This window comes from Nothobranchius furzeri, chromosome 13, assembly GCF_043380555.1.
Source record: "Nothobranchius furzeri strain GRZ-AD chromosome 13, NfurGRZ-RIMD1, whole genome shotgun sequence".
In the NCBI taxonomy this organism is placed as follows: domain Eukaryota; kingdom Metazoa; phylum Chordata; class Actinopteri; order Cyprinodontiformes; family Nothobranchiidae; genus Nothobranchius; species Nothobranchius furzeri.
The window spans coordinates 25,478,787-25,504,999 of NC_091753.1; the positions used below are offsets into that span (position 1 = coordinate 25,478,787).

General features: G+C 43.6%; 1 protein-coding gene across 5 annotated transcripts in view; it reads left to right on the plus strand.

Annotated features, from left to right (window-relative positions):
- Positions 1-655: 655 nt before the first annotated feature.
- ets1 (v-ets avian erythroblastosis virus E26 oncogene homolog 1) overlaps positions 656-26,213 on the plus strand; it is a 48,533-nt gene continuing 22,975 nt past the window's right edge. For 2 of the 5 annotated variants that reach the window (XM_070543180.1, XM_070543181.1), the window contains exons 1-3: positions 656-860; positions 3,866-3,942; positions 13,595-13,742. In XM_070543180.1, coding sequence (XP_070399281.1) covers positions 659-860; positions 3,866-3,942; positions 13,595-13,742 — 427 coding nt within the window. In that variant the 5' untranslated portion in view covers positions 656-658. Of the gene's footprint in view, positions 861-3,840; positions 3,943-13,594; positions 13,743-16,431; positions 26,006-26,213 lie in introns of those variants that run through there. The other 3 variants (XM_070543182.1, XM_070543183.1, XM_070543184.1) reach the window with 3 other exon arrangements.

Consider the following 26,213-nt stretch of genomic DNA (forward strand, 5'->3'; position numbering starts at 1 on the left):
GCCCCAAATAAGGTGGAAAATGTCTAGATATCGGCCATGGAAATCAACCCATAAAAATCAGCAGTATCAGCCATCAGGTGACCATGTCTGCCTCATATCGGCATGGGTATTGGCAAAAACACAACATCAGTCGACCTCCACTTCATTTGGTTTAATCAGTATCAGGACTGAAGTTAGTAGGAGGAGGTGTGTGAGAATCGGTCATCATCAGTCAACAAACTGCAGAAGCATCTGAATGAGGAGGAACTGAGAAAATCACAGCTTTGCTTGATTCCCAATTTCTAAAAGAACAAGATGAGAAATATGCCTGTTTGATCCTCTAAAACACCTACTCTGCTTATTGTTGTTAGGATTATAATATAGCAGGAAGATCTCCATCACAGCCTCTCCATGGGATGCTTCCTTTCCTCCTTCCTGCTATTTTTCCTCAAAGATTCCAGAAGAGGAACACAAAAACAACTAAATAATCAATAAAAAAATAAAAAAATAAACTCAGAAATGAAACATCACGAACACCTTTTCAACCTTTAAAGTTACTGAATTGACTCACTGGAATACACGAGTCTCCTGTTGCGTCAGTGACGCACAGCAGTGTTTGGAAACATTAAGAAAAGCGAATTAATGAAGGATTGAGTTCCTCCACCTGTTCTGTGGCTGCATGTGCGCATGCATGAGGAACCCAAAAAAACAACACGGAAAATGGGATTTGGAGAAGGATCACCGTGAGATTGAGGGAGGGACTAAGTGTGTGCGTGATATTTCTTCCTCTGCGGGGCTCGCAGCGCGCAGGTACAGCATCTTCTGCAAGTCCACCGCTCGGTTGACCGGCGCTTCCAGCACTGCAGGAAAGTTTCCAGTCGGTAAGTGCGAACGTTTATGACTTTAACTCTGCTGTATTCCATTTCCCGACTTCTAAAGGACAATGTTTCCTTTCCTCTTGTGTTTACTGTGTGAAAGTTTCAGTTTTTCCTGACAAGAATTCTTAGGAGCAGTGCGCTTCCAGGAGACTGTCCCAAGACGCGCCACGTTAGATCTAATTTAATTATTTGTCGCAAAAAATCTTTTTCATTAAAACCCACAAACTGTTGTTTCAGAATTATTGTCTCGTTTTCAAATAACTCGTGGGTTCCAGATTTTTCTTAATAAAACGAGATCACAGCAAATCTGAAAAGTCAACATGCTGAAGGATTTATTTACACATTCAGATCGGTTGGATTTAAAAAAGCACAAGGTGATGATGTAAGCATCTGAATGGAAGAAGTAATTTGAGTTGGATTCACTCAATGGGCACTTTTCCCCCTGAAAGAAGAGCATCTGAGTCTTTTTGAGCGGCTGAACATCTGTACGCATTGAGCGCTGATGGCGCATCTCTCCTCCGCCTGTCAGCAGCTGCCTGCCGCAATCTAGAAATGCCAAAATGTTTCATATATGAATGCGAGAAAGATGCAAGGCTGCCCATGTAGGCTACGCCATGTATCCGCCGATGTAATCTCGCTGTTTAGTTTCTAGTGTCCTTTTGTTGATGCAGCTCCTACCGCTCAGTGTTAGTGAAGTGGTGAAGGGAGGAGGAGGAGAGGAAAGGAAAGGAGAAGAAGAGGAGGAGGGGTAGGAGGAAGAAGTGGGCTCTATGAGTGAGTAATGAGGGAAAGATCGGAGGATGCTTCAGAATCAGATGAAAATAACTTTTAATGAAATAAAAAATACAAATGATTTATAATAATTGAAATACCAAATAGTAATAAAAGTTACATCAGGACAACATTAAAAGAGTATCTGTGACCGAGTCACAGATCCAAAAGCCACATAGAAATAAGACGTAGAAACATTGAGAAAAGGGACTTGTCTTGTCTCTAGGGGCAGATCATTCTACAGTCTAAGGGCAACCACTGACAACAACTAGCAAACACTGATCGGTAGGGATGGATGCCGTTCACATTTGAATCAATTCGGTACCAGGTACCCAGCTCCATGGACTTCCATTCCTCTTCCATGCCCTCTGGAATAACTAAGATGAGGAGTATTATAAACTACAAATGAATCTAAAACAAACTTTGATAAACACCTATTTGTATTTTAATACAGTGGTGTTTCGCAAACTAAACCCAGATCCATGTACTCCTAATCCTCTGCATTCCCGTCTGGACTAACTGTGTGATGGTGGGTCTTTGTAGTTTTTTTTAAACTGCAAAGCAAACGTCTTTGCTGCGAATTAAATTTACCGTCTATCTTCATTCCTTTTGAACAGTCACTTCTTTCTACCCAGAAGTCAGAATTTCCGAGAACCGAGGAGAAAGCGAACACGCCATTAGCTGATAGCAATTTAAAGCTTCTTTCTGGAGTATTTATCTTATCCGATGACGCCATCTAGTGGCTGACAAGCATATCACACTCCTTCTGTTTTTTGATTTCTCGTTTCTGTTTATAAATGTGCTTCTGTAGCCAACAGACAGAGCTAAAACAAGCTGTTTTACGAGTATTATTCTCATGTCATGTTGTGTTTTCATATATTTACATTTTAGAGACTACTTGTCCGTGAAAAGTTAATCAACTCTGCATCAGCCGAGGTATTCCTTAACTTGGAAGCAAGTAAGCGGTAGTCTAACACTATTGGTTAGTTCTGGTCGGCGCTCAGTTTCCTATTGCATGGAGCTCTGCAGGGCAGAGGGCGTGCTTAGCAAAAAAAAAAAAAAATAAAATAAATGAAGTATTGCACACATCATATTAAAATAAGATAATCACTTTTACGGATTTATAACAAATCATACGTAATTTATGAAAGGGGAAAACTCCAGAAAGATACTTTAGGCTAAAGTATCAAGCTCACATTATCTTAAACAGTTTGCTTACCTGCTGGAGCAGATTAAGATGATGATGCCTCACTTCAGTCACCCATCGCATTTAGTGAAGTGGACCCAAACTTTAGAGCGCTTTCTTTTTACCACGCTGCCTTGTTTACAGCTCGCCCGCAGCGACTGACAACATAATGCTCTCGAGCTGCTGGCCATCTTGGCAAATCGCTGTCTCGCAAGCTCTTATTAATGAAGGAAAGGTACCAAACTCTATGGTACCGAAACAAGGCACCGTTTCATATCACGTGAATCGGTCCTCAGTCAGTACCACAGAATTCGGTTGGTGCCTTAAAAACAACAAACACATTTTGTACCCATTCCTACCGATCGGCCGATCACAGAGGCTGCACGGGAACGAGATGACACAGAAGCTCCTGTAGATAACACATCCTGACAGAATATTAAAAACAAACACAAGAGTCTTTACTCAGTTTTACAAAGTGCTTTATGATGCGTTTAGAATAGCATTGAGTAGACTACGCCTTTATTATCACACACATGAGAATGTTATGTATTACACAGCTCTTAGCAAAATGAATGTAAATGAAGACTCAAAGATTTCTCTACGTACGTAACAATCAAACAAGGATTACAGAAAATGTATAAAAACTAACAAATAGGTGTTTCACATACACTCGTCCAGTTCTTCACATTATATTTTCCTGCTCTCTGTACTCACTTATACAATATTAAATATACTCCCCGCCCATTAGACGACGTCAGTACCGCTGGGCTGAAGTAGTACGATAAAACAAAGCTAGAAAAACATTTATTAAAAGATACTGAATAAAAACAGAGATCTAGAGTTTACATTCACCCCAGCTTTACCTTCGAATGAGGAAATTAAGTTTAAGGTTTTTGAAACTCAACACAAGTTTTGTGTTTCTTTCCTTCCTTGTTCCCTCATTGCTCCTCTCTACACAAAGTGTAAACAGTGTGATAGATAGGCCATTCCACCCAGCCTGGACTGTTTGTGTGTTGATCCATTCAGCAGGCCCTGCTTCTCCTGTCCACAGCGTCTGTGATGAGTTACTACATGGATCCAGTTTCTTCCTACCCAGCCCTTCACCCCTGTGACCGTCTGGGCACAACGGTAAGACCTCTGTCGTAAATTATGTCTGCGTTTACGCTACCTACCACACAGCTGGCTAGCAGTGAGAGTGTGTGTGTTTGAAATGTCTGCATGTATATTAGCGACTGGATTTCATCACTTCATGGCTGAACGTGTTAAATAAGTTGCACCAACAGTTTCTTTTTTGTACATGTTGTTCCTCATGATTTTGCTAAACATTAGGAAACAAAAGCTGTTGAACAAGACAAGAGTTCTCTGCGTTGCACAAGCCCCCCCCCCCCCCCCCCCCCCCATTACTTAGCAATAAATATTGTAAATCGTGAAACTTGCAGGCCTCCAACGTTGCCTCTAACCAATCAAAGAGCAGTCAGACAAATCCTCACCAACTAACTCTTTTCCCAGCTGAGCCAACGGCGTGGTCTGTGTGCAAGAACACAGAGACCCTTAACGCTTTCCAAATGAGAGACCTGAGCATTGAGTCAGAGCGACAGCAGTAGCTGAGAACATTTGGATTCCTGTCAGGTGAGCGTTTGAAGGGTGAAGGCCAGAGAGCAGCAAAATAAATGCCTCCATTTGTATGCAGAACACCAGCACATTAGGATAATAGACTGGGGTTACATGCAAATGGCAACCCGACCCCGAACCGATAGACAACATGGATGGATTCAGCTCCCAAGGCCCTAATTGGCTCAGGTGGTGAGGCTTGGCTTTGAAATTGTGAATACTGTATACCAGGGCTGCTTGGTCAAAAGGTGAACCCATGTCACCTTGGTGCTTTTATTCTTTTGAATCTCCATAGATTATCAACAAGAAAACAGAAAGTTCGATGTGTTTTGAATTTGCTTATTGTAAAATAATGGTCTTGAACGTATTTCAAAGCTACGAGAAGTGATGAACAATCAGATTTCCTGTTTGCTTGTTGTAGCTTGTAAGGAGATAATATCTAAAAATCAACGTTTGCATCCTTTTGTGTCTTCATGTAGGTCTCTACTGCCTCTATAAAGTCTCAGAACATGAATATAAATCTATCCATCCGTTTTCTGTCAGTGTTTGCTTTTAGGAACTATATACGTAAAACAAGCTGTTTCAAAAACTCCCTAATTGTGATGTCACAAATGGGGAAAGTAGTGCCTGCAGGAGAAGCTGTGGCTCTACTCTGAGCCCCTCCTTGGTATCTGAACCTCAAAGTTTAGAGCTGCCTGAGTGGGAATGGGTGGGCGTAGCCACCCAAAGCTTGTTTTCTTAAAGTGACAGAGCCCTGCATTGGCTCATTCTGGAGGGTACTGAAAATGATGAAATTGTTTTATGTAAGAGGGATTTTATGCAAAGAACTTCATAAACATGTTTGGAATGGACCATAAAAATATTCTAACTTATTATAACTAAGAAAAAGTAATCATATTTCCCCATTAAAACGTATGCCTCTACACAAAAGTAACGATTCTATTTAAAGCATAAAGCTTTTCTGATGTGACACCATCATACTACATTTGAAGGGTCGCCTAATTTACTGCTTTTATTCAAGCTGTGGTTAAATATTTCCCCACAAAGCATTTTTATGATTGAGACACCACTGGATGACTACACGGCCAAAGGAAAACAATCACAGTCAAGCATCCCTGTGAGGAACTCAGTAGAACCTGTCTGATGTGACAGAGGTTGAGGCCAAATTTCCACCGCCAGGTCTGGTAAGGTGTGGCGTGGGTGACCATCGGCGGTGTGTACAGGTATGGATCAGAGTAATTCTATTGCAGTTTGGGCTCTCATGTCAGCAGGTGGGGATATACGACTCGTCATGCGCGATTTAAAAAAATAAGTTGTGCAACTATTCACAATTTTTTTTGTGTGTTACAATAAATGGTCTACAGAGCTAAAGACAAAACAAAATGCTTACCCACGAGCTCCACGCGTGACTCCAGAGTGCGGTCACTGAGCACCCCCTAGGCTCTGGAATGCGTTAGTATTAGGCCGGCCTCTTCCCTGTCTGGTTTTAAGTCTCTTTTGAAAATCAAATTTTATGTTGTGTGTTGTTTAGAATGTTTTTAATTGCTATGAAGCACTTTGGTCGGTTTTATTCGGTTGTAAGGTGTGATACAAATTAAGCTGGCTTGGCTTGAGTCCAAAGGCCTGCCTTGCTCCGTAAATTTCTCCCATTTCCACTCTGAAAAAAACAACAAAACAAAATCCACTCCGGCTGTTTCTGTCCTAACTTAACCGGACCTTGCGCTTCCAGGTCCTTTTGTTGAGTGACTCTCGGACCATTACATTTGAGTTGGTCTAGCTGCTCCTGAGGGTGGACTGTCACGATGACGGTGAAGAATGTATAGAGCTTTGAAAACGATCAAATCTTTTTGCCACTTGCTGGTATCTTCTCACATTCATGTTCAAGTAATGAAAATATAAACAACAGAACTCTGTTTGTTTTGATTTTGGCATGTAGTGACGTATTTCTGTCCTTGTATCCGTGGACTGTGTTGTTGCTCCGCCCTAACCATACCTCTCCAGAAATTTCTGGACCTACAACAGAAGGGGCCCCAAAAAGTCCCCTGACTGGCGTGGGTTGTCTGGACCGGTTTTACAATGGGGACAGATAAATTAGGGAGCCTATCCTCCCCATTCCATGCCAAAAAGGGCAGTGGAAATTAAGCTTTAAAGAGCTCAAAAAGTAACACATCATGTTTTGTGACGAAGAAACGTACAAACGAAAGAGCCAAACCAAACTCATGCAGACCCAGAAGAACAAAATGATCTGTCTCAAATGAACCACACAACATTTTTTCCAGAACTATTGGTAAAAAGAACATGTCAAAAGAACATCATACCAGCAGTCCAACATAGTGGTGGTATTGTCATGATCTGGGGCTGTATCAGGACCCGAACCTCTTAACTGATGTAACCATGAATTCTGCTTTCCATCAGAAAACTCTGAAACAACAGTGTTTGACCTTTAACCTGACACTTCAAGCTGGAAAACCGTCCAACATGTGTGTCTTTAACAATTCTGTCAGAAATAGAGAGACAAAATTCTCCAACAGTGATGTGAGAGACTCATGACCACAAACATTTGAATATAATTAAGGGTATTTGTGGTCTTTTCCACAGTTTTGTTCTCTAAACTGTCAAAAGTGGCTCTGTAACATTGATTAAAGCCTAAAACAGCTCAGACACTAAACATTTTTCTTTAAAAACATGGATACAGAAAAATCTGGAAATAACTTAGATTATAACTGGATTATTGATGTTAAAGTGAGTAAATTTAGATATTTTCCCTGCTTAATGACCAGAAGAACACGAGACATTCACAGACGAACAAGAATAACACATATTGTTCCCTGAAGCAGCAGCAGCATGGGGGTTTTAAAGCTTTGTGATTGTTGAGCAGCAACGTCAGGAACATTTTTAAGTGGATAAATTGATTGATGGCAAATTGGTCTTAGGTGAAGGGTGAGACAAAGAACGGTTCGAAGGATCGTTCATGGCGGTTAAAACGAAGAGTCGGAGTACCCGGCCCGGAGGGTTACCGGGGTCCCACCCTGGAGCCAGGCCTGGGGTTGGGGCCCGTGAGCGAGCGCCTGGTGGCCGGGCTTTCGCCCATGGGGCCCGGCCGGGCCCAGCCCGAACCGGATACATGGGCTCGTCCAACTGTGGACCCACCACCCGCAGGAGGAACATGAAGGGTCCGGTGCAATGCGAATCGGGTGGCAGACCAAGGCGGGAGCCTTGGCGGTCCAATCCCCGGACAAGAAAACTAGTTTTTGGGACATGGAACGTCACCTCGCTGGCGGGGAAGGAGCCGGAGCTTGTGGCAGAGGTTGAGCGGTACCGGCTAGATATAGTCGGACTCACCTCGACACATTGCATTGGCTCTGGAACCCGAGACCTGGAGAGGGGTTGGACACTCTACTTTGCTGAAGTTGCTCCGGGTGAGAGGCGGAGGGCTGGGGTTGGCTTTTTGTTAGCCCCGAGACTCTCTGCCTGTGTGTTGGGGTTTACCCCGGGGGACAAGAGGGTAGCTTCCTTGCGCCTTCGGGTCGGGGAACGGGTCCTGACTGTTGTTTGTGCTTATGGGCCAAATATCAGTTCAGAGTACCCACCCTTTTTGGAGTCCCTGGGACGAGTGCTAGATAGTGCTCCATCAGGGGACTCCATTGTCCTGCTGGGGGACTTCAATGCTCACGTGGGCAATGACAGCTTGACCTGGAGGGGTGTGATTGGGAGGAACGGCCCACCTAATCTGAACTCGAGCGGTGTTTTGTTATTGGACTTCTGTGCAAGCCGCAGTTTGGCCATAACGAACACCATGTTCGAACATAAGGATGCCCACCGGTACACTTGGTACCAGGGCAGCCTAGGTCACAGGTCGATGATAGATTTTGTAGTCGTATCATCTGACCTGTGGCCGTATGTTTTGGACACCCAAGTGAAGAGAGGGGCGGAGCTGTCAACTGATCACCACCTGGTGGTGAGTTGGATCAGATGGCAAGGGAACATGCCGCGTAGACCTGGCAGACCCAAACGCATAGTGAGGGTCTGCTGGGAACGCCTGGCAGAAGAACCTGTCAAGACGGTCTTCAACTCCCACCTCCGGCAGAGCTTTGACCACGTCCCGAGAGCAGTGGGGGACATTGAGTCCGAGTGGGCCTTGTTCCACTCTGCGATTGTCGAGGCGGCTGTTGCTAGCTGTGGTCGTAAGGTGGCCGGTGCCATTCGTGGTGGCAACCCCCGTACCCGCTGGTGGACACCAGAGGTTCGGGGAGCCGTCAGGCTGAAGAAGGAGGCCTACAGGGCGTGGCTGGTCTGTGGGTCTCCGGAGGCAGCAGACAGGTACCGGATAGCCAAGCGGGGTGCAGCAGTGGCAGTTGCCGAGGCAAAATCTCGGGCGTGGGAGGAGTTTGGTGAGGCCATGGAGAAAGACTATCGATCGGCTCCAAAGAGGTTCTGGCAAACTGTCCGGCGCCTCAGGAGAGGAAGGCAGCAACTCGCTCACACTGTTTACAGTGGGGATGGGGAGCTGCTGACGTCAACTGAGGCTATAGTCGGACGGTGGAAGGAATACTTTGAGGAGCTCCTCAATCCCACCAATGTGCATTCCGAGGAGGAACCAGAGCTGGGAAGCCTGGGGATGGACTGTCCGATCTCGGGGGCAGAAGTTGCTGAGGTAGTCAAACAACTACACAGCGGCGGAGCCCCGGGGGCAGATGAGGTTCGTCCTGGGTATCTCAAGGCTATGGATGTTGTAGGGCTGTCGTGGTTGACACGTCTCTACAACATTGCATGGTCATCGGGGGCAGTTCCTAGGGAGTGGCAGACCGGGGTGGTGGTCCCCATCTTTAAGAAGGGTGACCTGAGGGTGTGTTCCAACTATAGGGGGATCACACTCCTCAGCCTCCCTGGAAAGGTCTACGCCAAGGTACTGGAGAGGAGGGTCCGATCGATAGTTGAATCTCAGATAGAGGAGGAGCAATGTGGTTTTCGTCCTGGCCGTGGAACTGTGGACCAGCTCTATACCCTTGCAAGGGTGATGGAGGGGGCATGGGAGTTTGCCCAACCAATCCACATGTGCTTTGTGGATTTGGAGAAGGCTTATGACCGTGTCCCCAGGGGCACCCTGTGGGGGACGCTCCAGGAGTATGGGGTGGGTGGCTTTCTGTTAAGGGCCATTCAGTCCCTTTACCAGAGGAGCTTGAGTTTGGTCCGCATAGCCGGTAGTAAGTCGGACCTGTTCCCAGTGAGGGTTGGACTCCGCCAGGGCTGCCCTTTGTCACCGGTTCTGTTCATCACTTTTATGGACAGAATTTCTAGACGCAGCCGTGGTGTGGAGTGTGTCGAGTTTGGTAGCAGGAGAATCTCGTCTCTGCTTTTTGCGGATGATGTGGTCCTCCTAGCTTCATCCAGCTCTGACCTTCAGCTCTTGCTGGGTAGGTTCGCGGCCGAATGTGAAGCGGCTGGGATGAGGATCAGCACCTCCAAATCTGAGACCATGGTTCTCGACCGGAAAAGGGTGGCTTGCCACCTCCGGGTCGGGGGAGAGGTCCTACCTCAAGTGAAGGAGTTTAAGTATCTCGGGGTCTTGTTCACGAGTGAGGGTAGGAGGGATCGGGAGATCGACAGGCGGATTGGTTCGGCGTCTGCAGTGATGCGGACACTGAGCCGATCTGTCGTGGGGAAGAGGGAGCTGAGCCAGAAAGCCAGGCTCTCGATTTACCGGTCGATCTACGTCCCAATCCTCACCTATGGTCATGAGCTTTGGGTAATGACCGAAAGAACGAGATCGCGGATACAAGCGGCCAAAATGAGTTTCCTCCGTAGGGTGGCCGGGCTCAGCCTTAGAGATAGGGTGAGGAGCTCGGACATTCGGGAGGGACTCGGAGTAGAACCGCTGCTCCTCCGGATCGAAAGGAGCCAGTTGAGGTGGTTTGGGCATCTGGTCAGGATGCCTCCTGGACGCCTCCCCGGGGAGGTGTTTCGGGCATGTCCTGCTGGCAGAAGGCCCCCAGGTCGACCCAGGACACGTTGGAGAGGTTACATCTCCAATCTGGTCCGGGAACGCCTTGGGGTCCTGCCGGAGGAGCTGGTGGACAAGGCCGGGGAGAGGACGGCCTGGAGCTCCCTAATTGGTATGCTGCCCCCGCGACCCGGACCCGGATAAGCGGAGGAAGACGAAGACGAAGACGAAGACGAAAATATAACATTCAGACTGCATGAAGATCTAAGTGGTTGAGTTACTATCTCTGCCTGACCTGACTAAATGCTGCTTCATGGTTCAGAACGTTTTCTCATTTGCAATCCTCCCTAATAATTGATGAAACTCAGCTGATGAGAAGGAAAACTGTCAAGAAACCAGAAAGAAGCCAAACATATAACAGCATAAATTCACTGCATGAGGTTTCTAATCCTATGGAAACTTCCAGAGAGCGTTTAACACTAAGATGTTGACTTTATCTCCATGTCAGGCTTTTGCATTAGTTTACTGTGTCCGAAATGTTACGAGTAGCAAAATAATATATTAATTTATGAGATTAGCTTGGGATGAGGATCAGCACCTCCAAATCTGAGACCATGGTTCTCGACCGGAAAAGGGTGGCTTGCCAACTCCGGGTCGGGGGAGAGGTCCTACCTCAAGTGGAGGAGTTTAAGTATCTCGGGGTCTTGTTCATGAGTGAGGGTAGGAGGGATCGGGAGATCGACAGGCGGATTGGTTCAGCATCTGCAGTGATGCGGGCGCTGAGCCGATCTGTCGTGGTGAAGAGGGAGCTGAGCCAGAAAGCCAGGCTCTCGATTTACCGGCCGATCTACGTCCCAATCCTCACCTATGGTCACGAGCTTTGGGTAATGACCGAAAGAACGAGATTGTGGATACAAGCGGCCGAAATGAGTTTCCTCCGTCAGGTGGCCGGGCTCAGCTTTAGAGATAGGGTGAGGAGCTCGGACTTTCGGGAGGGACTCGGAGTAGAACCGCTGCTCCTCCGGATCAAAAGGAGCCAGTTGAGGTGGTTTGGGCATCTGGTCAGGATGCCTCCTGGACGCCTCCCCGGGGAGGTGTTTCGGGCATGTCCTGCTGGCAGGAGGCCCCCGGGTCAACCCAGGACACGTTGGAGAGGTTACATCTCCAATCTGGTACGAGAACGCCTTGGGGTCCTGCCGGAGGAGCTGGTGGAGGTGGCCGGGGAGAGGACGGTCTGGAGCTTCCTAGTTGGGATGCTGCCCCCGCCACCCGGATCCGGAAAAGCGGAGGAAGACAACAACGATGAGATTAGCTTGATGTACCAAAGACCATTTTCCCTGTTTTCCCTCCTTGTGTGTGCTCAGTATGCTGTTTCAACATTTGGACAGTGAGACACTAGCCAGTGACCATAAGAATGCAGCAATCGGTCCACAGCGCTGTCCACTGCCTCGTCTCTCAGACGTAACCAAACACTTCTGACTGAGTCAGCACTAATTGCTGAATCCTGATAAGTTATAGAGATGCTGCACTTTCCCTCCATGTTTCACTGACATGTGAAGTAGGGAAAAAATAAAGGTTTCTCTCTCTGATTTAATGCTCCAGAGATGGGAATTGTGGCATCAACAAGTCAGACAATTCCCACCTTTAGCTTTTTCAGCAGCAGGAACTGAAAACTGGGAATTTCCATCTTAAACTGAAGCAAGCTGAGTTCCTGCAGTGCAACCGTTTGTGTGAATCTGGAAACGTTAATGCACACAAGCTAAACAAGTAAAAAAAAAAGCTTTAATTAAATAAGTCACAAATCTGATGTAAGTGAAACTAATGGAGAGGATTTTAATGTTACAGAAATATTTATTACATGAGCTGATGAAGGTGATAAAGATCAGATGCAGAAATGATCCTACAGCTGCCAGGAATCACCTCCAAACTGTTGACTGGTTTACACGTTCAGGTTGTTCCACACTCAAACCGATCAGAAGATACGGCGCTGTTTGCTATCTTCATTCTTATAGCTCCACCATGCCTCTCTAACCTTCCCCTCTCGCTGCTCTCCATGCGGATCTCTGCAGAACCCTAAGAGTTGATCTCCCTGATTCTCTCACCACATCAGCCATCCGTGAAGCTGGACAGCTACTGATAAACGCTGCCAAGGCCAAAGTGGCGCTGTGTATCAGATTGGCAGTCACTCATTCTACCAGGCTGATGCACGGATGACACGTGACATTCAAAAAGTCAACTTTGCTCTTGGTGTTTTTATTTTTTATGCTGCTGATAAAACATTAAACAATTTCTGCGTTTGAAGGAAGTTTGCAAAAATCCTGAGATTTATAAAGACTTTGTAGCATTAATGACCAGTCTAACACGCATGCAGCTAAAGGCACAGCAGAGCTGTCACTTCACTAGATTGTTACACAAACGTCAAACACCATCTCCTAATTTTTGTTGACACATGAAAACTAAAATGCTAGAAGAGGCCTAGTGAACGGCCCTTTCCCCCTGCCTCACATCAGATGTTATACCTCTACTCTCAAGCGCTGAGTTCAGATGTTCCTTCACTAGTGCAGCCTTTAGCGGCAACATTTCTGTGATTAGCAGCACAGAGGAAGAGGAAAAGAACCGTACGACGACGCTCATTTAGCTGCAAGGCTTATTTGTGCAGAAAAACAATAAAATCATACAAGTGGTAGTTAAAACCCAAGGTTGTACTCTTTGCCAAATCTGATGAACTGTTTAGTTTATTCATTCGGCAATAAAAGAACTCCCACATTTGATTTTCAAAACTTTTGAAGAGGTTGTTGCATTAAATAACTAAATAAATCAAAAAGCATCTAAAGCTGCACTGCCACACTTTTTATGTCATTTTCAGTCAATGTATTTAAATTGTTTAATGTAAAGCTTGAATTTCTTCCAGAGGTCTTCATTTTGCCCTCCATTCGGGTTTTAGTGGCAACCATTTTTATCTCTGAGTCCCATAAATATAAAGCTGTTCTGTTTCTTCCAGCTAACTCCTGAGATACAAGCTGATGTTTAATGGCCTAAGTGTTCTCGGGTTTTAATTGAAGGAGCTAAAACACGTACATTAGTATGACTCTCACATCTATGGGCCGTGGAAAATTGCTTTTCAACAGCCACCCTATGCAGATAAATCACCCCGCAGTAAAGACGTGCAGAAGCACTTTAACTGTGGAACTTGTGCGCTCCTGCGACTGAACTGCTTTTTCTTTACAGAGACCAGCTGGAGGAGTTGCAGTGGGCCCTGAGACCCACCTCCCAGGTGTGGTTCACCCCCAGCAGCAGTTTTACCCCTCACAGCCCCTTCACCCCCACGACATACCCCTGCAGGAGGTACCGGACGGCCGTGACATGTGTCCTACAGGTAGGAAGGAAACACACTTGAAATCAAACAGGTTGTGGTTTCAATCAAATCATGCAGTAAATAAAAATTTTGAGCATATTTAAGAACACTCTCTCCTTCCAAAGGGTTTTAAACACCAGCAACCAAAAACCCTGGCTGTTACAGCTCTCTGAATGATTTTCTCTGGTTTTTAGATCTGTTTATGCATCACGCTGAATTTATTGTTCTCAGTAAAATGTGCAACTTTCACTGAACTCCATTTCAAAAGATGCTTGAATGAACTTTATGATTTTCGTGGAATTTCCTCCAAACTTCCGCCTTGGCATCAGTCATCATCCTAATTTAGGCCCTGAAGTCAAATTTGTTGCTTCATGTTGTTGTCTGTGTTATTAAACTGGGTCCCCATGTAGGTGAACAGATTTATCTTCTAAAATAACACACACACACACACACACACACACACACACACACATGCATGCACATACACACACACACATGCATGCGCATACACATACACACACACATGCATGCACATACACACACACACACACACACACACATGCATGCGCATACACATACACACACGCATGCATGCACATACACACACACACACACAAACACACACACACACACACACACACACACACACACACACACACACACACACACACACACACACACACACACACACACACACACACACACACACAGTACTTGCCTGCACTGTTATTTCTGGAGCTGCTGCTGATGCTGACCCTGAGGCCAATGCCTTTACCAGATATCACTCCCCCAGTCCCTCCAGTTCCATTCTCCCTCCTCCCAGTGTGTTTCTGGGGACAACTGAATACCCTGAATTCCTCTGCCTCCTGCTCTCTGGTTCTAGTTTTTATTTCATTGTTTTCTCATATTAGTTTTTTTTCTCTGTATTTAAAGCTGGAACATTCTTTCCAGTGCATTTGCCTTGCACGCGTTTGACTCTGGCCTTCTTTAGTTGACAAGAGTGATTGATGCTGGAGGACTGGGATGCATGCCAAGGAAGGAGGGTGGGGGAGTGCTGGGGGACACAAGCTTTCTTCCGTCACCTCCCTGAGCTGGATGCAGGGGGCAAGACAGAAGGGGCCAAAGGGCGGCCATCTTTTTCCCAAGCCTCTTGGTCTCAGGAGAGGTGGTGGTGGTGGTGAAGGGAGGGGGGTGGAAGCAAAGTGAGCATATTTGTGAGTTGCATGAGAGGGAGTTTGGATTTGATGGGATTTGCTGATGTTTGTTGCCAGAGACACACACTCCTCTCTGGCCCTTGCTTCATTCCTCCCAGCTCTAAACTGTTGACGCAAACGCTGATGCTGGGTGGAAAAAAATGACCGAGCCCTGACCCGATGTGTTTTCTTTTTCTTGTTTGCATCTCTAATCCAAGCAGAACACATTTCAGCTTTTTTAGACACCTGGAGACGTTAGAGTCATTTGCATCTTGCCATAGAGAGTTGCTGAGGTTTCTGTGCTAGGAGCGTAGGTTGTTATGAGTTGCTGCAAACCTCAAAAAGCAGCAGAAAAACCCTCTGACACACTCTCTGCGCCCGGAGTCGTTGGGCCGACTCATTTCTCTCAAACTGAACACGGTTTCTCACTAAACTGAGGGTTGGATCCTTTGATGTTTGACTCTTTATCTCAACGGTTGCTTGATTACTTTTTGAACAACCTCAGTTTGGAGAAATTTAGATCTTCTTAAAACAACTCCAGCCCCCAAATTGTCACACTGGTTCTTAAACCGCCATATGCAGGTGAAACTGGAAAAATCAGATTAAGGTGCAAAAGTTAATTTATTTCAGTAGTTCAAATTTAATAATTGAGGCAGACTCGTTACACACAAAGCCAGATATTGAACCCTTTAATTCAAGATTCAAGATCATTTTACTATCATTGCACAGGTGTGAAACGAAATTGACTTTAATTTGTTATAGTTGCGGCGATTATGGTTTACAGCTTATGAAAATCCCACACTCTAAATCTCAGACAATAAAAATATTGTGAAGACTCAAAGTGTCACACTCTAATCAGCTAATGAATCCAAAGCACCTGCAAAGTGTTCCTGAGCCTTTAGGTGGTCTCTCGGTCTAAGTTGGATTTCTGAAATAAAAATCACACTATTCTAATTATTTGAGTTTCTCCTGTATGTGTCAACTTTTCATTATTTACAAATAAATCATTTTCGTCTTCGCAGAAACAAATGGCAGCAGCAGCTAGATGTGGCTGCTTTACACGATTAGAGTTGACACCCTCCTGTTGTGTAGTTTATTATTGAAGGCTGCTTGATTAAGGGGGAAAAATCATTCACACAGTAGTTTAAAATGATATATTGTTTACTATCTGGTGTTCATATTTTATTTTGTCCATATTTAAAACTCACAACAGCAAACTTTATGCACTTAAATTAACTTTATAATTCATAAATTCAGCCATTTATCAAATAAATATTCAGGCAGTTTAAAACATACAAACATACCAACTAGTTAAGCCTATTTATCTACAAGATAAATCAGTCAGACGATCAAAATACAGACAGACCTCTGCTATAAAAGCAGAGAAGAGCTGCTAGAGAGCATAATTGTTAAGACAGGAAGTCAGTGTGAAGAAGGTTTTATTAGAAGGGTTGGTAGTCAGGGCTGCACAGTGGTTAGAGCTGTTGCCTTGCAGCAAGAAAGTCCTGGGTTCGCTTCCCAGCCTGGGATCTTTCTGCATGGAGTTTGCATGTTCTCCCTGTGCATGCGTGGGTTCTCTCCGGGTACTCCGGCTTCCTCCCACAGTCCAAAAACATGACTGTTAGGTTGATTGGTCTGTCTAAATTGTCCTTAGGTGTGTGTGTGTGTGTGTGTGTGTGTGTGTGTGTGTGTGTGTGTGTGTGCATGATTGTTTGTCCTGTGTGTCTCTGTGTTGCCCTGCGATGGACTGGCTCTCTGTCCAGGGTGTACCCCGCCTGATTGCCCGTTGACTACTGGAGATAGGCACCAGCCCCCCCGCGACCCTGCGTGGACAAGCGGGTTCAGACAATGGATGGAAGGATGGATGGGTTGGTAGTCAGAGATCAAACACAGAGCACATGGAGGTCATAATTGCAAATAATGGAGCTAGATTTTTATGTGCACCGTATACGTGCTTTATTTTTGCACAAATAGCAAATTTTAAAATCCCAATAACCGGAGTTTACAGATTTCAACTCTGAAATCACAACAATATGTACCTACACCTTACATGTTCATGTATTTGTGATTTAAGAAGAAAGGTGTTTTGTGTGATTAATCAATTACAATCATCCAATATTCTCAAATTTTAATATAATGAAATGCAAAAAATGACTTTCTAATATTAATAGATTTAGTCGTTTTGTGACATTTTCACCAACAACAGCAGTTTCAAGGTTATGCACTGGAGGTACTTAAAATTGTATTTGTTTTTTTTTTTCTAATCTAATCTTTGAAGGCATTCAACAGAACTCTGAAACCAAACCTGCTTTTTCACATAAAATTCATACAATTTATTTATCTTTTTGTCTTTCATCAAGGTTTTTTTGGCTAATGTCACCCTTTTTCTTTGGTTGAGTTTTTTAAAAATGAAGGACGACAATGTGAGAAAAGAAATGCCTAGCAGATGCGAAGTGGGGATGTTGGATGGTAAAGAACCATTGCATGCTTGGTCCTGAGCCCAATGTCACACACACAGCTTCCTGACGACAGCCATGCCATGCTGGTGTTTACACTAAAACAGCTCTAACCCCTCACAGTCCAGCACTAGCAACAACAGGACCTGCCTCCAAAGCCCCAGTCTGGAAATAAATCTCCACACTTACACGTATGGGAGAAAAAAAAGAAGAAGATGAGTTCATCTGTGCAGTCTCATTGAAATCCAGGCACAGATATCCCACGTCCACTCCTCCAACATCCTGCAGTGATGCACACTCTGTGCGTTCATTCATTAAATTCACACCCCACACTCAGGCGAGTATTGTGTTACAGCATCCTTCCAATCAGCAAAACACACACACACACACACACACACACACACACACACGCACACACACACACACACGCACGCACGCACGCACACACACACACACACACACACACACACACACACACACACACACACACACACACACACACACACACACACTCACACACACACACACACACACACACACACACACACACACACACACACACACACATCCAGTCCCAGGTGCTCATGAGTTCACTGTACGTTTAAACGTGCACTCACACTTAGCGCACACAGACACAGCTGTGGTCTGGCACCCGGGGACCATTGGCCTGTGTTTTATTTGATGTGATGTGACAGCTGGACAGTTGGAAGAGGAGGGGGACGGGGGTGGAGAGAGGACAGATAAGGAGAAGGATAAGGCTGGGACAGGGATAGTGGGAGGAGAAGAGGGGAGGAGTATCTGAGACGTGGAGCTTTGGGTTGTTAGGGGGTGGGGGGGTAGTGGCTTTGCTGCTGATGAGGGGCACGTCCTCACGGGCGCAGGCCCATTTTTTATGTCTAAAAGTAAACAGGCAGCCTGCTGAGGTCTGGGGGGTTATGGGAAAGGAGGAAACAGTGATGCTAATCAGACCAGCGCACACTTCCCCCTCTAACAATATAACAAAACAAGAATGGAAACATGGAAAAGCAACAGAAAACAGCAGAGCTGCAGAGGGCTGCACATCAGCTAGGGTCCTGATGCACAGCCTGATGAGAGCACAGAAACTCAGTCAATAAACACAGAAAAAAGACTATTTGCTTTAAGTACTCCAACCATTTGTGTATTTCTGAGTTAGTAAATCTAAGAAAACAAAGGAAAAAAGTCATAAGTGTGCGAAAATGATGTTAATCTGGGATTTTTATCACAAGATTCAAAGCGCTGCCCCTGAGAACCACCGCTTCAAAGAAAGCGCCACTGTTTTTCATTTCACAAGCCATTTATTGTGATTTTCTAAATGACTTCTCATGAAAACCAAACACATGTTTGTAACTTCTTAAACAGTAACTGTTAAAACTCCTTACTACACAGATTCTCGTTCTGAACTCAGTGCCTTAACGTGTCAGGACAAAGGTCTTTAAACTTCCTTTTCTCCAGAGAGTTGCATGTTTTACTTCTACGAAGTTTTAGTGTGGTAAGTTCCTCTTGATTGTGACTAACTACAAACTTTAAGAACATGCAGTTCTTAAAGAAACACGGTCACTGACGGGTGATGATGCAACATATGCCAAATCATCAGGGTAGGAGGTGCTTTAGTGGTCCCTGAGGGAGACTTCCCATTTTTAGTGTAATGCTGTTAAAGGGAAACTAGTGGTGACAAACATGGATTATTTTGGTGCATCATGAAAGAATTTATAGTCCAGTTTGTGGTAAATGGTTAAAGAATATAAAAAGATGCTTCTATGTTAATAGATTTCTTTTGACTTGTTGTTATTCACAGAGACCTGGCTTTAAAACAATAAAAAATATAGTATTTTATGAATTTTTGTTATAAAAAAAGCACACCAAACAAAATTAGTTCATGCACAACCTTCATGTATCCAGTGAGAAAATAAAGCACACACTGTCATAATGTCCCTTAAACTCTGGGGTAGAAGAGGCTCTTTTTTCAGAGCATGCACTGTTAGCTGTGAGGAGGGAGGGCAAGACGATGAGAGGGGAAGTCTGGGAGGCAAAGAGCCTCAGAGGGGGTGGGGATAATTGAATTATCTGCACAGTAGAGTGATGGGGGGCACGTGGTGCCGCTAATGGAGGAAGAGATGTCCTTTTTAGCGAAGCTAATTGTTCAGAAAAGAGCTGAGCCTTTGTTCAGGGAGGCCCCGCTACTTTCCCAGTGCACTTACATGCACACGATTGAGCAGATACACACACACACATACACACACTCAGAAGAGACTTTGGAATGTGAGGAAAACGGAGAGATGCACATTCACATGAACACATTCTGCAGGGACTCTGTCCCAGCTGAGCGTCTGATCTCAGCAGGAGAGCTTTGAGCTGGTGGCACCTTCAGGCAGCATTCACCGCAGATAGCTGCAACCATGAAGCCAGACGGCGACCACAAGGTCCCTACTGTTTTACTGTTTGACTGTCTGCGCTCTTTCTGTGTATTTGTGTGTGTGTGTGTGTGCGCGTGAGTGTGTCTGAGTGCCTGTAAATGAGTGACTGATTAATGTCATACTAAAGGCTGCCTATACACGCAACATACCAAACCAATCACATCATGTTCCCCTACTGTCCGAGACACGTTACAGTTGAGATCCATGTCAATCGCCCTTTGGTGTTTTGTGTGCATGAGATCCATGGAGAAAGAGAAAAAGAAAACCCCTTTACATGCTTCAGGCAGACCCGACTCTCGACCTGCAGTGAGGGCTCCAACATCAAACACAAACATCACTTGACAGCTGCATGGATTGCTCCAAATCGAATAACCTTTCCGTTAACTCTGTGAAAAGTAGCAGGTGCAACGGTTACATCTAAGGATTACAGACAGGCGGGCCACGCAGATGTACCAATGAGAGACAGACAGCAAGCAAGCAGCAGAGAGCACTGAGGAGAGAGTGAGAGAGAGAGCTGTGTTAGGATAAGTGACGCCTGCTAACTGTCAAAACCGTGGAAACAGCATTTACCAGGTGAAGACAGGAGGCTGAAACCAAACGTCTCTGATCAAAGACAGCAGACTGTTTTATGACAGAAAAATAATTTATAAGTCTTCGATCCAGAAGGGAAAAAAGTATGGTTGTTTCAAAAATAGCTGCAGAACTTTGATATGTGCACATCCTGCAGCAATGATAACATGAATGTTTGGTAGTTCACATGTCAGTGTGCTTCTAATGAAGATGTCTTTACTGTAGTCATCTCAAACCAGTAAAGGGATTCTTCTGCCATGTGTTTTCTAAACATTCTCTTGTTGGATCATGGCTGTTGAAGGACTTTCTCTCTTTCAGAAGACTAAACATGTGCCTGAATTTAAAATGCCAGTCCACAGTAAAGATGGCAAAATGAGGGCAAAACACACAGATGGAAAATGACAAGTGTTCAAATAAAACATGTCCCCCCTGAAGTTAATCACAACCCCCACATGCATTTGGTGCAGTGTTCAGTAATATTTTTCCATATTGCTTCATTATAAGTGTTGATGCTCCTGGTGAAAGACATTTTTAAGCACACTGACTCCCAGTTTGGACATCTGGGCTACAGTAATGGCTCTTCTCTGTTTTTATAGCAGCGGCATATCCATCTGTTGTTCTTGATCAGACAGAAAATGAAGTTCAGTCAGTTTGTATCTAAGTGTGTTTAAAACACACGTAGACACAGTTACATATTTCTGTATTCTTAACCTGAAAATAGGGGATTAATCGTAGTTTAAACTAGGGATGTCCAAAATTATTGGTCTACCGATATTATCGACTGATATTGACCTTAAATGTAATATCGGAAAATATCCGAATAAATAACATGTTACACGTCAAACTCTTCGGCTTCATCTACTCTGTTTCAAAATCCCAAAATATAACAAATCTGAGGTTTAGTTTTTGGGATATTTTATTTTTAATTGGCACAAGTTTAATTAGGACTTTGCCCTGTGTTGCGAGGATCTGCTGTCGTAACAGCTTGTAGCTGTATGAAGTAAGCTAGCTAGCAACCAACTAAAACAAGCACAAAAATCTTCACCCAAGGCTTGCTTTTCTTAAATGAAGATTTCTATAAATGTTTCATCACGTAAGTACAATAAACAGAAACAGAAAAAAACATATTACTGACTAAAGCACATGTCTTAGGATGTGCACTTAGCAATTAGCCTAGCTTAGCATATGTATGCTCACACTGCTTACATTTTATCAAGTAAGTAACTTTAACACACGCCTAAACATTGTTTAAACAAATCGATACTTTCAAAGACAAATGTTCTCCAAGGTGTATGAAGCAAAATACGTTCATTATCTGTTTATTGTCCCGTTTCTGCCTAAATGTAAGATATAAACACACCGGCAGCAGAGAAAACAGAAACTACGTCAATGATAGGTCTGAGTTGAAAGCGCTCTGTCGCGTTTCGCGTAGACATTATAACAACGATTGTTTGCAACAGCAATGTCTCACTCTGACCCATTTTCAAAATCAAAAACATTTTAACTATTTATTAACTTATTAATTAAACTTTTTCCCATTATGAACTTAATAATTATCTGAAGCCCAAAGGCATCACAGAGCATTTGTCAGAATTATCTCTCGAATGTCATTCAGCTGCTGTTGGAGACAAATTAAACATGACATTTTTCAATATTACTAACTTGAATTGAAGTAGTGATAAGCATTTATGATAGGAGATATGAGATGTTTGCAACCTAAGTGATTAATTGTTTTATTTTTTAGGGGGAACCCTGCATATAGGTACCGGCTTATATCAGTATTGGAAACGAAGAGTTACACAACATCAGACATTGGTAAAAAAAAAAATTAATAAATAAAGCCAATATCGAGCATCCCCAGATTATACTGACTCTACAAAATTTTCATTGCCGCTGCTGACCTGCAGTCTCTTTAAAATATATCTACAGTAGTCAATGATAATAATGTCATCTGAAACCTTTTTATTACCAGAAAAACAATGCTTATGTCCTAAAGGATTGATTAGCTAACTGCTACTCCTGGCTCATACAAATTTGGTATTATAGCTTACACTGTAACTAATTTCACAATACTTGGTGATTCACATACAGTTCTATTGTTATTTATAAAAATCAAGTAAACTGAGTACTTTGATAGCCTGGCAAGCCACCTTATATAGTCTGACCACGACCCATAGACAGAGCTCGGTCGTGGGGCAGAATCTACGGTTGTCCTTCAAACTGTCTCCACATGCAACTGGACAGCACTAGGACCAATCAGAGCAACAAACAAGTTGATGTATTCATGATTACGGAAATCAGTCTACGTGGGAGTCCACCGTACACTGTCAAAGAAGGAGATGGAAAAGAAGCAAATACATCCTTTTCCCAAATAAAAGGTTTAAGTACCTCTATCTGCTCATGTCTCAAACAAAAGCCCAAATCTAAATTGTCCAAAGTTGATGCCAAAACAGTTTCAAACAAGTGCTTTTCCAGAGCAGATGCCATCTTTGTAGTATCTCAGACCTTATAAGTATTCACACCCCATCCCGTTCTCTCAGATCTTCTTCTTCCATCCATCTTGCGGTTCCTTCTGCCCATCTCGCTACCATGGGGAGCAGAGCTTTCAGCCGCTCTGCTCCTCGTCTCTGGAACTCACTTTCCCCAGACATCAGGAACATCAACAGTTTTACCCTTTTCAAAATAAAACTCAAAACACATATGTTTAAATCTGCCTACAACCTCTGATTTTATTGAACTGTTTCTCTCTGTTTTTTTTTTCTTGTTTGGGTTTTATTATTGTTTTATTGTATTTTATACGTGTTTTCTGTCAAGTGACCTTGGGTGTTCTGAAAGGCGCTTTTAAATAAAATGTATTATTATCATTATCAGTTTTTCTCCATTGCAGCCCAAGTGCCATGCCTGTCCAACATCTTTCTACAAACATAAAGTGCTGTGATTGGTTGGAACTATAACAGTTGGGGCCAGTGGTAGACCTACTGATGCTTCAATGGAGCGTGACTAGACCAACCTGCAGAGCAAAATCATTTGCTCTTTCTACGGTGTGTCTAGATTTCAGTTAGATGTATCCAGGGGTCAATGATTTCTTTCTCCATAATAACAATAAAATGACACATTTATGGTGATTTAAAAGAAAACATTGATATAATTCACTGCAAATGTTAAAGTTTGGAGTTGTTTTACACACATAGGTCATTAGCCATTAGCTTAACATTCCTAAAAGCTGTAAACTCTATTTTCCCAGAAAATAAGCTGCCAGAAGTGTGACAGTAGCCCATTACTTTTTTTTTTCCCTTTAACACAGAAACCTACTTCTAAATGGCAGACAATTCCCTTTAAGGACACCTGATATACCAGAAATAGAAAAGTAAAAATTTAGAAAGAAATTTTAGTTGTAATTGTGGCTGCTTTTTATATTTTTATTTTTACATTGCTAGTTTGTTTTTGCAGTAAAATATTTAAATATTTTTGTCCATAATTTTGCTAAATGTAATTTTGGAGAAAACAAAGAACCAAAATGGACTTTTTTATTACTCTAAAAGCTAATAAAAAGTATAAAAAACAGAAGATTACCTAAAGTGAAATGGACTACAGAGACGCCAGACTAGATATTAGTCAGCAACACCATTAAAACCTAAATGGCTGCCCTTAGGCGCTAAAAGACCCAGGCTGTCCTTTTAAGAACAGATAGAAGGGAGTTCATTAACAGAAAACAAAGAGGTTTAGTCAGACAGAGTAAGAGACCAATGGGCCGACCGGCTGGGATGAACTGAGACGTACTGTTCCATTCTTTTCCTCCACCCCCCCACCTCCTCATCTGCTTTGTTTGGCCCCGGTGAGGCAACTCTTCTCACCGACCGCAGAGCCCTCCCTAAGATCAAGACTCCTATCAGGCCAGAGAAACCTGATACGGAGCTGCTAATGGAGCCAGTGAAGTATCACCGGTTTTCAAAATCCATGCATGATCAATATCCCTGGCTCCTCAGCCTCTTCCCACATCATGCCATTTAGAGATCCATGCAGATGCATCATAATGACAAGCATCCCAGTCAAACATGACTAAGACATCTACACAATTTAAGAATGAACTTCGGGCAAAACTGGGTCCACACATCAATTTTCTTGCTTTTGTAAAAATAAGCAACAACATTAAAATATTACTGTTTCTGTTGCCATGGGAGACGTTTTCTAATTGCACTTCCTTATTCAGAGTCTCACAGTGGCTGGGGAGCCAATCTTTCTCATTGTTGTCCTTTTTTTCTTTCATATGAAGACAAAACTCTTGATTTAATTTCCAACAAGGCAGGGGTTTGTGATGACTGTCAATATAAAAGCATAAAACTGCTTGAAAAGAGGAGAATTAAAACATGCATTTTTGTCAGACGTTCACCATAGCAGGCTTCAACAGATGTGTCAGATGTGCAACTGAATGAACCCATGATCAAGTTTTACTTGAAATAAAACAAATACAATATAATACCGTAAGATTATGGTAGCTTGATGGAAAAGAGCAGACAATACAGCTTTGTATTGTAAGAGATTACAGAAGCTTGGCGTTAATATTTTGTTTCTTAAAGACGTCAGAATTGACAGTATTCAACTGTATTAAAAAAACTGTACTGCAGTTCACAATAGTCCGTATTATTATAGCAGTTTCTTACAGCGTGCCTAACACAGATCATTGCTGTTTGCAAAGTTAAGGAAAATATTGGGCACTTTAACTGATTTAACAGTGTGAGGTCATAGACATGGCAGCTTTTATTGATCAGGACAAGGTGGACAGGAAATACGCTGAAGTGTTTATGAGGGTATGTTTCAGGTTATGGGGAAGCCTGCAGATCTGACAAGAAACAACGCAGCATGAAAACCGATTCTGTTTGTAATAAACTTGTTTTTCACTCACCTTAGATTTAAGAATCTTATAAATAAACCTGTGGACATCGAAAAAAAAGATCAATCAAGTCATGCTTTAAAATATGAACACGTGTTTTTCAAGATTCAACATATTTTTCTTTTCCTCGTTTTTTTTTTTTTTTTGTTTGTTTTCCAGTGAAATAAAATCATCGGTTTTCGGGAATGAGTATGGACTAATACATGTCTGATGACGTTTGGGGGTCTGGCTCTTGCATGTTCTCACAGAGAGAACAGGGAGGTGTGTGTGTGTGTGTGTGTGTGTGGCACTGTAATTGAATTGTGAATCAACTGGCAAGTCAGCCCTCCAAACACCGCCCCTTCTGCGTTCGTAGCTGTTTGCAATGCAACGCCCATAGCTGAGATAGAGAGGAAGGAGTGTGTGAGTGAGTGTGAAAGAACGAGGAAAAGAGGGAGTGTGTGTGTAGGCTACGCGCATCGGGGAGAGAGGAAAAGAGAACGAGAGGTTAAGGGGGGAGGAATCTCAGCGTTTTGTTGTTGTTTTTTTTATTTTTTGTTTGTGAAGAGACCGACAAGAACCAGCGGGAGGTGATCTTTTCCTTTCCTCGAAGAGTTTTGTTATTTTTTATTATTATTTTGGAGCTGTTAGAATAAAAAAGAAGAAAGGACGCGTTGATAAGTCTCTGATCTGATGATCATGACGGCAGCTGTCGATATGAAACCCACGTTAACGATCATAAAGGCTGAGAAGATGGACGGTGAGTAAGCCAACTCTTTGACAGCTAACACGAGACTAACATCCCTCTAACCGCCTCAGCAGCCGGCTGATCTCAGATCAGGCTGATGTTCGCTCCTCTTGCCCTGTTCTGTGCCAACGCCGGGTTACAGTTACTCAGTAATGGACAACGGTGTCACGCCTGCAGGCTCTACTGTACAGACTTACTGTAATCGTGTTTCTTTTAACAA